Raw genomic sequence first — 13,096 nt, forward strand, 5'->3', positions numbered from 1 at the left:
CGTAAATTAAATTGCCCCCGATCTTCCTATGTTGAAAACAAGCAAATTATCTACGTTTCAGTTCAGTATCTACTCATATGTTAGATCTTACTAAATATCCATCCCAAGAATAACCACTTAATCACTTAATCTGACTCATCCAACTACCTCTCTTTTTATCGAAGTTCCGTGGTAGGTGTATATATGTAGCCTTGTTAGCCAAAGCTTTCCATGCTGGAATAGATGGAGGGGTAGACCTTTTCAATGCGAGTACTATCACTTTCCTAGCATAATAAATTAGGATTGTCAGCAAAGTACCTTTTACTCTTTTTGGAGCTAGGGCGTCAACCAGTCCCAAAAGACACACCCCCACCATTGGCTGTATATGAATGGTAGTAACCTCTTCTATACACTCGGTGACCCCCTCGCCAAAACGCTTGGCTGGCCACACAATTCCCGAATACATGTAAGAAATATACAGTGGGGGAAGTACACCACCAACAACAAGGCGACTGGGTAGGGAACATTTTAGCCGATCTAGCTGGAGTAAGGTATATGCGATGTAAAATTTTTAATTGGATGATCTGATCCCTGGCTGACACCAGTCTAGTGAAATTAATATTCCATAGATCATCCCAGTCATCCCCATTCATCTGGGGGAACACTGCCTCCCATGCTGCTCTACACTGAGAGGGGAGCTTGCCAGCTGTTGTAAACAACTGTTTATAAACTGTAGACAAGACCTTATCTAAAGTGTCTTCTGAGTAAAGATTCCACATCACTCATTTGCAGTCTAATACTAGTATCTCCAAATTGGGCGGCATGCTAGAGTTTGCTTAATCAGCTACTGTGTTTGCTTTTGAAGAAGAATCCCTTCCCAGCCTTCTCTAACCTTCCCGGTTACAGTTGCTTGCATTTGGTAAAGTCAGAAAGGCATGCATGTACTTAAAGCGGTTTGGTACCTAAAAATTAAACTTCATATTATTAAAATCACAAGATAGAATACTTACCTAAATGAACCCTGAAAAAAAAAAAAATTCTTTACTTACCTTTTATTTCAGATGTTTCTGCTGACTTCCTGGTTGTCCTCCCGTGGGAGTAGGCGTGGTTATTGTCCTCGCAATGGTCCCTGGGAAATTTCCCAAGAATCCATGGGGGGACAATGAAATTGCGAAATCTCGTGAGATTTCGTTAGGATGCCGGTCACGTGACGAGGGCGTGTCCGAATTTGCCATTTTTAAAGTGGGCAGGCAGCTGTATCTGCCATTACCACCATTGCACACTGAGCATGTGCGAGATGGAGCGGAGCATGCTGGGAGCCGAGCGTCATCGATATACAGGAAGTAAATGCCTGTGGGCTTCAGACGCCCACACTTAAAATGGAAAATGCCAGAGCACTTTTTTAAAAGTCATCCCGAGGAAAAGAATCGTCGCGCCGGGGGTCAAAAAAACGTCGGACGTGGATGCTAAGCGAAGGTAGCAGTCGCCCACCTGTAACACAGGTAAGAAAAAAAAAAAGAGCGGAATCCCGCTTTAAGGACCCAAGTACAGGTCTAGGAGACAGCAGTAGGATAAAAGGTGAAATTATATGTCTGCACACTTTCATTTGTTTGGCTGTATTAAATAAGCTAAGGTGTGGTAAAAGTTACTTATTCTTTAAGGGATTCAAAAATAAATTTTCTTGGAACCTTGTGGTGCTACAAGGGAGTAATACTGCTGTAGTATTCCATAATTAGTCATGAAGTTTGTAGTGGACCTGAAGCATTAAAATAAAAAGGCACAAAGTTTTTCAGCAATTGTACATATTAAAGTGATACTAAACACACATTGTTTTTTACATTATTCCTTCTCATTCTGTATATGAATGATGTGACCATAATTATTATAATAAAAAAAAAATGTAAGTACCTTTTTCCTTATCGAAATACAGATATCACATGACCCAGCCCTTTCCCAGCCTGTCTTCAGGTAAACATAAGCAGGAGGAGCATCTAGTCCTCTGCCGCTGGTCACGTGTTTAAAAAAAAAAAAAAAAAAACAGCCTTTGGGATATAGAGTAAAAATAAATAACTAATATCAAACGGTTTTAAATTGTATATTTGAAATCAAATCTTTATTATTTTTGACAATAACCTGGTGTGGGCAGATTTCTGCCAGTTACAGGATATGTCATACAGCCCCTCCAAGCTGTGTCTCAGAATAACATGGAGGTGAGGCCTCCATCAATCAATATGCAATATCCCCCCCACATTGTGTTTAGCTGGGAAGTGGGCATGGAAGAGAAAGGAGTGAGCGGGCTGTCATCTACCACTGTGTAAACACCCACATGTGTGATTGATTAGTCACATGGGCTGCTTAGATGTGATGGTGAAGAAATGCTTAGGGTAGAAATACATTGCGAACTGAGAATGTGCACTTGCTGCCAACACTGCTTTGCAAAATTCCGAACTGCACTGGGGACATGGACTGAAGGTGCAGATTGGTTGCTGTGTGTCACATAATTTTACACATTGCTTTTGTAATAATTTTCCAATAGCCTGTAAACGGTGCACTATAGCATATTCAGACATCAGAGGTATAGATTGGCGCATGGATGCAGAGACAAATATCCACAAATCCCTGTTGTATAATCTAGCCATGTGTCTTTTTATTTTATTTTATGTGAGTAATATTTTTTTTTTAAACTGTAAATGCCATCCATAGTATTACCCCACATATTTAAAGAGGAATTGAATTGTAGAAGCTCTGCAAAAGTCAAGCAGAAGGCAAAGGACTAGTCTCCAGCATTTCCTGTGCTCTTCTGCAGCTGATCTTTCCTCTGTCACCGACTTCTTATGCCTTGTTCTTCACTCTCTTTCTTTGTGAGAGTGGCCATCTTGGTAGAGATAGTGCTTTACTTCCACATGTGAGACTTGCCCCCCCTGATGACTGGTGGGGGAAATTCTAAGAAGCAGTAAGAGGTGCAGGAAGAACAGATCTGAATAAGCAAGAGCAGGGAGATGCATGCAGTACAGAGTCCTCTCCAGCAAGCAGCACAGTAGTGATATCACCAATTCTCACTGCAAATCTCATAACAGTCATATGTAGCATTGCCTCCCACACAACAGATGTCACAGGAGTGCCTAAGCATACTCGCATACCATGTAATACACTGCTAATTTGCTTCCGACCGTGGGACAGGCGAGTGTCTGATTTATTAAAAGTCACTTTTTGTAGCTGCTGACTTTTAAATGGGTGGAATTCCGCTTTTGAGGTAAAAAAAAACTTTGCACCTTTTAGAACCACTTTAACTTCTCTCTAGTAAAGGTAAAAGCAGACGTGCCAGTGTGAGTGTAGCCTTAAAATTGTAACAATCTTTAAATCCTCTCCAAGATCTAAGGCTTTCAACATATGAAATCCTATATGAGATGGGCCTGTTTTTGCAAAAATCATAATTTTTTGAACTAATGCTAGACATCAGAAATGCAATGTCCTGTAACCCTCATTTAAATATTACATTGGCGTAAAGTCTAATAAATGTTTATAGAGATCTTTGATCAGTTTAAGGCTAGTGATATTTACAGTCCTTTTGTGTAGTAAAGTCTTTTTGTATGCTTTGCTTTGATACTGCAAGGTTATCTCCTGATTCTAGCTGTGTGGCTTTTCGTGTGATAGGCAGCCTCATTGACCAAAGGAATGAGTTGGGAGAGTGGGGCCAAGCCAGCTTGCTTTTACTTTACTTTAGCTTCCTATATGTCTGTATCCACTATCCATTGTATATGATCATATGCATAATTGGAGTTATTCGGTTTTATGATAGGTTCACTTTAAGGCAGCGTACATAGTACAAAATATCACTTAGAAGTAGAAGAACATTGAACCTCTTATTGTTTTTGCCAATTTTACTTTACAATTTTTTATTGTAGATGAGATAAAAAAACAGTGATGTAGACTACAACTTTTCATAAGATAAGATTAACAACCGCTCTTAATTATATTATAATTACATGTCGTGTAATGGGGATCAGAGGCTTTGCATGCATATTAAAATGATTAACTGTTAGGGCTGCATATGATATCAAACATTTTTTATCTTTTTTTCATGATTTTGGAAATATTGTTTGATATTTTCATTTTGTGAAAATGTTAATTGGCTATACTGTCTTATTGTATATGTATATAGAAAACATTATACTTTATGCTTATCCTTATGTCATTCTAGCTACATGCACCACCATTAATGCCTAGCACATTGCCATTACCTCAGAGTCCCCTTACAACGAGGCCATCTGCCATTATTAATACCACAATTTTACTGCCATCTGAAGCTTTGCAAGACGCTGAAGAAAATACAGACATGGTCACATCAGTACCATCAGCACCATTCCTAATACCAAGCAATACAAGTGCACATCCAACTCCAGTTCCTACAACTACCAGAACTACAACACCAGGTACGTTTTTTTTTGTTTTTAACAGATCTGTATATACTGTATACAGTATATACATTTTTGCAATGCTTCCTTGATGGTGGTTTTGATTAACCTTGACATCTTTAGTGTGGATGTTGTGAATTTTCTAAATGCTGCTTCCTGGAATAGATTTTTTTTTTTTTACATAGTTAGGTTGAAAAAAAAGATACTAGTCAATCTAGTTCAACCAATTAAAAAAACACACGCACACAAAAAAATACTCTCCATATACGCTTTCCTATACCCATACTTAATCCAAAAGAAGGCAAAAAACAAAACAAAGCAAGGTCGAATTCACGTCCCCATCCTTTCGGATACCCCAGGAGGCAAAATTCAGGTAACATTTCGGACCTGAATCGCACCTGAACCCGTGAACAGACACACATCGGACCCCAGGCACAAACCCACAGCCGCACTTATGTGAACCCAGCCTAAACAAAAATCGCTCGTTCTGGTATCGTATGAGAAAAATGTTCATGCTTGTCCCTTTTGGATAATTTCGGATATACTGTTGTGATCAGCTCTCAAAAGCTGTGTACTAATAATCAGATTATTGTACAATAATCGCTTAAAAATCAGTATTTTTTCATATCGTGTGTACTAGGCATGTACTAGGTCTTTATGTGGAAACAAAAAAGAATGGTGGCGCATCCGGAAGTAAAATCAAAAGAATTTATTGAAAGTCCATAAAATTAAGCGAACATGACAAACCTCAATCCACAAATAGGTGCTCAGTGGATGCTTTTCACACAGACGTGTTTACTCATCCAATGCACGTTTTTTTTGGTTTGATGTTTGTCATGTTCGCTTGATTTTATGGACTTTCAATAAATTCTTTTGATTTTACTTCCAGCTGTGCCACCATTCTTCTTTGTTTTCATTGGATTTCCCCTGGCACTGGACCAAGCAGGCACCCAGGTCTCTTCAGCAGCTCATCAGTTCCTCACAGGTTGCTTTGAGCAGTGTGTTCCCAGCTCTTTCTCTCATAAGTCTTTAGGTGTTTCTGAAATTCAGTTGCATGTTAACTCCGCCATTCATGTATTCAAATCAAAAGATGAAAATCCATAGATTTAAACCAATAAACCAGTGGTGTTTTTAGCGTTGCAAAGTTTTTATTTTAGCATCTATTTTGCAGGGACAAGTGGTCTTGAAAAGCATGTTCAGCAGGTTTAAAGCAATTTATTCAGAGGCATAGCACTACAGGAGACTAGAAATATTATGTATCTACAGGGCCTTCCTCTACATTGTGTTTAACTGGATAGCAGCCAGAAGCTCTAGCTCATTCCATTCTTCCTGAGAAATAACCTGTTTTTCCTATATTCCTGGCCAGGAGACAACCCTATAGCTAATAATTAATATTCAGGATCCTTTTTTATTGTTTCAGCTCTTTGATGTCCTGTAATTCATTGTCTTCTTCATGGAAGACTTTTTTTGTTTTCTGTACCCTTTATTTAATCAAAGCAATTCCCCTGCCCTTACTTTATCCGTTTGCAAAACTCAAATCAAACTTAAAAAGAACAAGTATGTATTTTATTCACTTTCTTCTGTATTTCCTTCCTGCCTCATGTTTACACTGGAGAGCTCTTAATGCATTTTTGTCTGCCAAATTGAGTGTTTTGGTCACCATTTTACATGCCCTATGAGATTTGAGGAATGCGTATGAACATCGATTATCAGTCAGAATAAAAATTAATGCAGTACTACAAGAAGTATAAATCTGATAAATGATCACCTAAATCTAATCATGAGTGGTGTAAGCATTGTTTAAAATATGTAAATAATCTAGATCACATTTCTAAAATGATAAATATGTTGTATATTAGAGCATGGCATCCCTAACATATATATGTATTGTATGTATTTTTAAGCCTTGCACATATATCTAGCAAAGCAGAATATATAAGTTGTAATTGCTTAATGTGAGTGGTAACAACTTTCAGAAGCATAACATTTGGTGATATTCTGATTCCTGAACACCTTCATGTTTTTGTGCACAGCATTAGGCTGGTCATAGACAGCAATTTCAGAGTTAGGCTGGCTATAGACTGAGAGAAATTTGGCTTAATTCACCCATCAACACAGACAGTGGTAATTCAGGAATCCCTCCTACTGAGCCATTGTATTTTCCCATTTGGGGACGCTATCATTTCTCCACTGAGAATACAGAATACACTGATCAGCACTGCAGCCGGTGATCAAATGAGAGTTTTCCAATCGCCCCATTCGACAGAAGTTGATTTACTGGTTTGACTTTGCAAATTGAAATTTGTTTGTCCCTACTGAGCTGGCTGAATATCAATCTGTGTGTACCCACCTTTAGCTTTTGGTGACAAGGCTCTACTGTTAGGCTAATACGCATTACAACACCAGTCACCAAACCGCCCCCTGAGAGGCCAGGATTGCATCTTTCATGTATGAAGATTCTACCAACACCTTCCCCAAGACAAGCTTCATTGGGAGATCTGATATATTTTTTTAATTAAAATATAATTCAAATTGTAAAATTGCACTGGGTACCCTGGGCAGATTTCTGCTATAAGCGTTTGCATTTAAAGGTGTTCTATAATATGACTGTACCAGAAGGATTGTTGCTGCCATGGAGAACTTGCAAGAATAAGATTCCTGGCTGACATAAATCATTTTTAAAGACAAAACTGAAAAAATATCAGCATTACGAGCCTACAATCCGGTTTTAATACAGCCGCCATTGTTGAATGAAAATGTTTGTTTTATGTTATGCCAACTCAAATAACTGCTAGTTGATATTCCATGTTAATCTTTATCCTTTTATTTACTTTTTATTGAACAGTTCTGTTTGTTTTTAACATTCCATGTCAGAAGATTTTGTTAGTCCAGCTGATATGGGGTAGCGCCTAGTTTAAATTAGACTTATTCTCAAATGTTAACTAAATCTATGTAAACAGTTTTACTGGGATGGATAAATAAAGAGGAGGTAAAGGTGGCCACAGATGGATTGAAATTTGGCTGTTTCATCGGGGACCGGCTGAATTTCGTTAAGTGTGTGCCTACTTCAAAAGAAGTCAATTGTTAGATCAACTTTTGGCAAATTAACAAGTTGGAAGGCTTTCGTTGATGAGCAGCTGTAGCCACTGATCATCTTATTCTGACAGCACTGTCAGAATACAATGTCCCAGCGGAGGGGATTCACCCATCCACCTCCTTTGTGTGGCTGGAGGAATCCATAGCGCTTTTTTTTTTTTTTTTTTGCACGGCCCACTGACCAAATGAAAAAAATTTAATCCTCTATGGCCAGCTTAATGAAAGGGGTAAACTGGAGAAAATGCCACCCCAGACCCCTTCACTGCTGGTTATCTGTGTGATATTCTACATTTTTTGGTCATATAATCTCTACCGTAGGGGAGGAGCAGTCAGTCTAACCTCTGGCACTCCCCTTTAACAGAAATCACATGACCAAATTCTGTGAAAAAAACTGTACATTACGCATTGTTGAAGAACTTGGATTGTCAATGTAAAGATCTCAATTGAATATCTGTGTGTCTCTCTCCAGTCACAATCAAGCTTGTGGTGTCTGCTGGGGGCAGTGCTGAAATCACCTTACCAAAAAATGAAGTCCAACTGAATGCCTTTGTTGTTCCAGAGCCTCCTGAAGGTAATGCATAATGCATTAAGATAAATAACCTTCTGCCTTTACAACCCCTTTAAAGCAAGCATTTATTATATTACAGCTTATCAATTCTTAGATGTGATGGCAGTATTCATTTTCTTTTTGGAGCTTTCTTTCTTCTGTTTTTTATCTGGTGATCCAGCCAGAAAGTCTGTTTTTCTAAAGAACAGGCTCTGCTCCCAGATGTATCAGTTTACAGGGATGAGACAACCCATTTATCACCAACAGGGGTGCTTACAATGATTGGCTTTTATTTATTTATGTAAAACTTTTATCCTAAAAGGGGAAAAAACTATTTGCTGTAACTTAATGTAAAGTGTGAGCTTGATTTCAGGTTCAATTTATTAGCCTATTTAAATCTGTTCGTACATTTAAAAGAGAAGTATGGGTTTTCTTTTTATTTCCTATTCATACTTACCTATATGGATGCAGCATCAGACCAATACTGCAGCTGTCCCCAGCTGTCTCTGCAATGGGAACAGAACCACAAACATGGCTCAGTCTTCGCAGATCCCCCGAGAGGAGAGCTGCAGCCTGTCGGTCAGCATCTCTCCTCTCTGCTTCTCCACGCTCATTGGAGCACTGAGCTGTGGAGGGGCGGAGAACGGCCGTCTCAGCCATCAATCAAGCTGCTGGATCCAGACTTTTTTAAATCGGGATGACGCGCTGCCTCGACTGATGGCAGTGACATCAGTGGAGAACAGACTTCAGACCACTCTCTGCTGAAAACGGGGTCACAGGAGTGCAAAACTAATTGCACTCCTGTGACCCAGAGGAGAAGCCCATCCTAAAAAAGATCAGATTGGATTTCCTCTTTTAAAGTGATTATTGAAGTCTTATTTATTTTTTTGTGTGTAAAAATAAAAAACATGTTATACTTACCTGCTCTGTGTAGTGGTTTTGTACAGAGCAGCCCAGAGCTTCCACTTCTCAGGTCCCTCTCTGGCACTCCTGGCCCTTCTCTCCTGTCAAGTGGCCCAACAGCAAGCAGCTTGCTATGGGAGCACCCGAGCCAAGCCGCAGCTCCATGTGTCCATTCAGACATGGAGCTGTGGCCTGGCCCTGCCCCCTCTCTCTCCTCATTGGCTTATTGGCTTTGGAAGAGACAGGAGCCAATGGCACTTTGCTGCTGTCTTAGTCAATGAGGAGGGAGAGTCTTGGACACCTCAGTCTCTCCTGCGACATCACTGGATCGAGATGGGCTCAGGTAAGTATTAGGGGGACTGAGGGGGGTTGCTGCACACAGAAGTTTTTTTTTATCTTAATGCAAAGAATGCATTGGAATAAAATACCTTCTGCCTTTACAACCACTTTAACACTGCCCTCTTCCCAGAGTTACAATGCTGCTGTCTGTTGTGCCCCCCTGTCCTAATTTATCCAGAGTGGGGCACTTTAATACAGGAGGTGTGTTAACGGCTAGTTCACCAGGTGAAAACGGGAAAGAAATCCTATAAAAAGAAAATGAATGCAGCCACCACATCTAATTATTGGTAAACTACAATAAATGGTTGTGGGTTTAATACCAATTTTAAATAAGCTACATTGTATAAAATACTATTTATTACTATTATTATACTATTTATTAGCCCTTAATAGTATTCATAATAATAATCCTTCAATCATTTTGCAGATGTGTTATTTTTTGAAATACTTACTACCATGATTTTTTGTTAAAAATGTTTTGATTGAAGAAACTTGTACATCACATTTACTGCATCTAAATCTCCTTTCCACTCAAATGGCTTTTGTTTTATTTTAATCCTTGTAATGCCCTAGTATACTTGGTCACTCTACTATTGAAACCTCTTTTTTTTTTTTTTTTTTTTTTTTTAAGCAGAAGACCTGGTATTCTTGGAATACCTGGTGTAAATTGGTTTCGCCCTATTTACCAGTGTAGGTTAGGGTGTGTTTGTTTGTTTTTTTGTTTTTTTTGTTTTTGCATTACACAAGTTCATAGTACAGTTTTGTTCCTTCATTTTTTTTATTTTTTTTTAAATAGTTACTTTTATTTTTTTATTTTTTTCAATCTGGTCACACAACCAAATTAACCTGAAATGTGACCCGTAAATGACATTCAGTAAAAGCATTTTAAGGCACAGTTAAATTGTACTAGCATAAACTGGAAAAGTGATATTCATTGTGCCCTTAGGGATTATGTCAAAGGGAATACACATTTTATTTTCTAAAGTTATATATTTTTTTATATTATTATTTTTATCATTATTTTTTAGATTATTATATAGAGCCCTTTCACACCAAGCCACAGAGCGTGTCGGCGGTAACCGTCGTTTTAACGGCGCAATTCAGCCACTAGTGAGGCAGTTTAACCCCCCACTAGCATCCGAAAAGGGGTTAAATCCGCCCGCAAATTGCAACCGGAGTGGTTGTTTTGCAGGCGGTATCTCAGCGCTGCCCCATTGATTTCAATGGGGAGCAGCAGTGAGTTCACCGCTCCAAAGAAGCTGCTGGCAGGACTTTTTGTGACGCCCTGCAAGCGCACCGCTCCAGTGTGAAAGGAGTCGCTTTTTTCAGGTGCTATTTTTAGCACTGTAGTGCCTGAAAAAATGCTGTCAGTGTGAAAGGGGTCTTATAGGCACAAGGGGGTACTAGTAATAAATATACAGTGCAAGTATGCACCGTCCTCAATTTTTTTTCATGTTTTTTGGGGGGGTTACAGGCTTAAATTAAACCGATTTAAATTGGGATTGCTATTATGATTTGCATAAAAAGTACTGCAAGAATTTCAGTTTGGCATATAATTTGTGCCTGTTAAATCATGGATAAATTGCTTTAGTTCTGTCAGATTGAATAGGGGTTGTTGTACAATAGCAATTTTCAAGCCTTCCCAAATATTGGCGTACATTTATAAAACTGAGAATATGAACCAGCCCTAAATGTTTTCCATCCTGTGTTTCAATTGTCAATCATCACGATATATTGATGGTGGGTGTGCATGGACACAGCACTCGGACTGACTCCTAGTGAATAGGTTCCCTTCCAGTGGTGCGGGCAAAAGTCTGTGAACTGCTGTATAATTACAAGCCCATGATAATAAGGCATAGAAATCTGTTTCTGCATAAAAATATAGCAATGAAATCTATGCTCTATATTTTACATGAATACTGTATATTTACATGAATAGTTACGTTTTTGCAATTGTTTTAAATGCCAGGAGTTATTGCACTGATCGGTGATCCATTGCAACATGTGCTAGCTGTGTACACAATGCTATTCTTCTAATCCTATGGAGTGTGGCAAACATTTACAAGTGCAGCTATTGTATTAAATTGGGGACCACACTGCTTCTAGAACAAAGTCACTAAATAGTGTATGGATGCCTAATTGCAGCTGTGTTGTATGAATATGTTTTCTCAGCCTTCTAAAATGATATGTACACTGGAGAACAACGCGTAAATGAATCCTTAAAATTGCTAGTCATTCTGGTATATTTTATGGATGACTTTGATTACCTACTGTGCTCTGCCAGGTCCTTCCACGTGTTTTCATTAAAAACTCGGCTACCATGCTTTTACATATCCTGTAAGAGGTGTGCTATCAGTCTTCATTTTGTATATTGGGTATAGTTTGTGTTGGGTATTGGAATTTGAATAGTGGTTGTTTACCCATTGCAACAGAAGTTAATGAAAGTATTGATTTGTCTTACTCCTTGTAGGAACCTACAGTCTAAGGTTTCATTTACAAGCATACCAAAACATTTAGCTTGTATTTATTTTGTAATCTATTATTTGTTTCCATTCATATATAGGAAAAGTATATACGTATGATTGGAGGCTGATTACTCATCCTACAGATTACAGTGGAGAAATGGAGGGGAAGCACGCACAGTCACTCAAGTTGTCAAAGGTGAGGACAGATCTTAAAATGTAGCACATTATACTTGCAGATTAGACTTCTGTTCCAATGGCAGACAAATATTCCTTTTAGTTATATCATGGTGCATGGTTTTCTTACATAAAAAAATGCACTCCTTCTTTGACAAGCCTACATTACTTATTGTAATTTATAAACCACACATACTAAGGTCTCAGTAAAGTGGTTGTAAATCCTTTACAACTACTTCACACTACAGGCAGGCTTATAATTAGGCTTACCTGTAGCTACACAGGAATTCCTAGCTCCATTTACTGAGCAGTCTGCTAACAAGCCAAATTAACCTGTCTAACAGTATGCATTAAAAACAGGGGTTTAGTTTGCACACATGTGCAAATTCATCTGTAAGCTACAGAGCCCTGTCAAGGCACACCATTTTCTGTAGTCCTAACTCTAAATTTTGAGAGCCTCCACAATGCATTATAATAGATAGGCATGAGGGCAGGGGAGCCGGGAGGGGGAGGGAGCCCACCCGCCCACCCCTCCTTACTGGCTTGCCGACCGGCTCACATGGATTTTTGTCGGGAAATTTGGCTCTCCTGGCGAAACCCCGTATGGGTATGTTGTGCCCTTTAAGAGCCACCAGAGGGCGAGCACACACCACCGCTGCATGGCGGGGGAGGCTCGATGCATGTGGCCGGCGGGCACGAGAGCCAGCACGCACATTTGTGTGTGTAAACACACAAATACCTGTTCAGTCAGGGAAGAGGAGACATATTGTTTGTTCCTACTAAGTAGAAACAAACAATATGTCTCCTCCCCCAGTTAGTCCTATCCCCCATACAGTTAGAACACACACTGAGGGAACACACATTTAACTCCTTGATCACCCCCTAGTGTTAACCCCTCCCCTACCAGTGACATTTACACAGTAATCAGTGCATTTTCATAGCTCTAATCACTATATAAATGTCAACGGTCCCACAAATGTGTCAAAAATGCCCGATCTGTCGCCACTTATGTCACAGTAGAGAAAGCTCTATTTGTGGGGGGAAAAAAGGATGCAAATTTTGTTTTGGGTACAGCATTGCATGACCACGCAATTCATTTAAAGCGACGCAGTGGCAAATTGTAAAAAGTGCTCTGGTCAGGAAGGGGGTCAAATCTTCTGGGGTTGAAGTGGTTAAAT

At 39.2% G+C, this 13,096-nt stretch overlaps 1 protein-coding gene across 1 annotated transcript in view; it reads left to right on the top strand.

Moving 5' to 3' along the window:
* KIAA0319L (KIAA0319 like) overlaps window positions 1-13,096 on the top strand; it is a 157,852-nt gene that overhangs the window by 61,672 nt on the left and 83,084 nt on the right. The window contains exons 5-7 of the mRNA XM_077481729.1: window positions 4,181-4,412; window positions 7,960-8,061; window positions 11,843-11,940. Coding sequence (XP_077337855.1) covers window positions 4,181-4,412; window positions 7,960-8,061; window positions 11,843-11,940 — 432 coding nt within the window. The remainder of the gene's footprint in view (window positions 1-4,180; window positions 4,413-7,959; window positions 8,062-11,842; window positions 11,941-13,096) is intronic.

The sequence above is a fragment of the Lithobates pipiens genome, unplaced genomic scaffold, assembly GCF_037356315.1.
Source record: "Lithobates pipiens isolate NorthernLeopardFrog02 unplaced genomic scaffold, aLitPip1_a1.2 Scaffold_16, whole genome shotgun sequence".
NCBI lineage: Eukaryota > Metazoa > Chordata > Amphibia > Anura > Ranidae > Lithobates > Lithobates pipiens.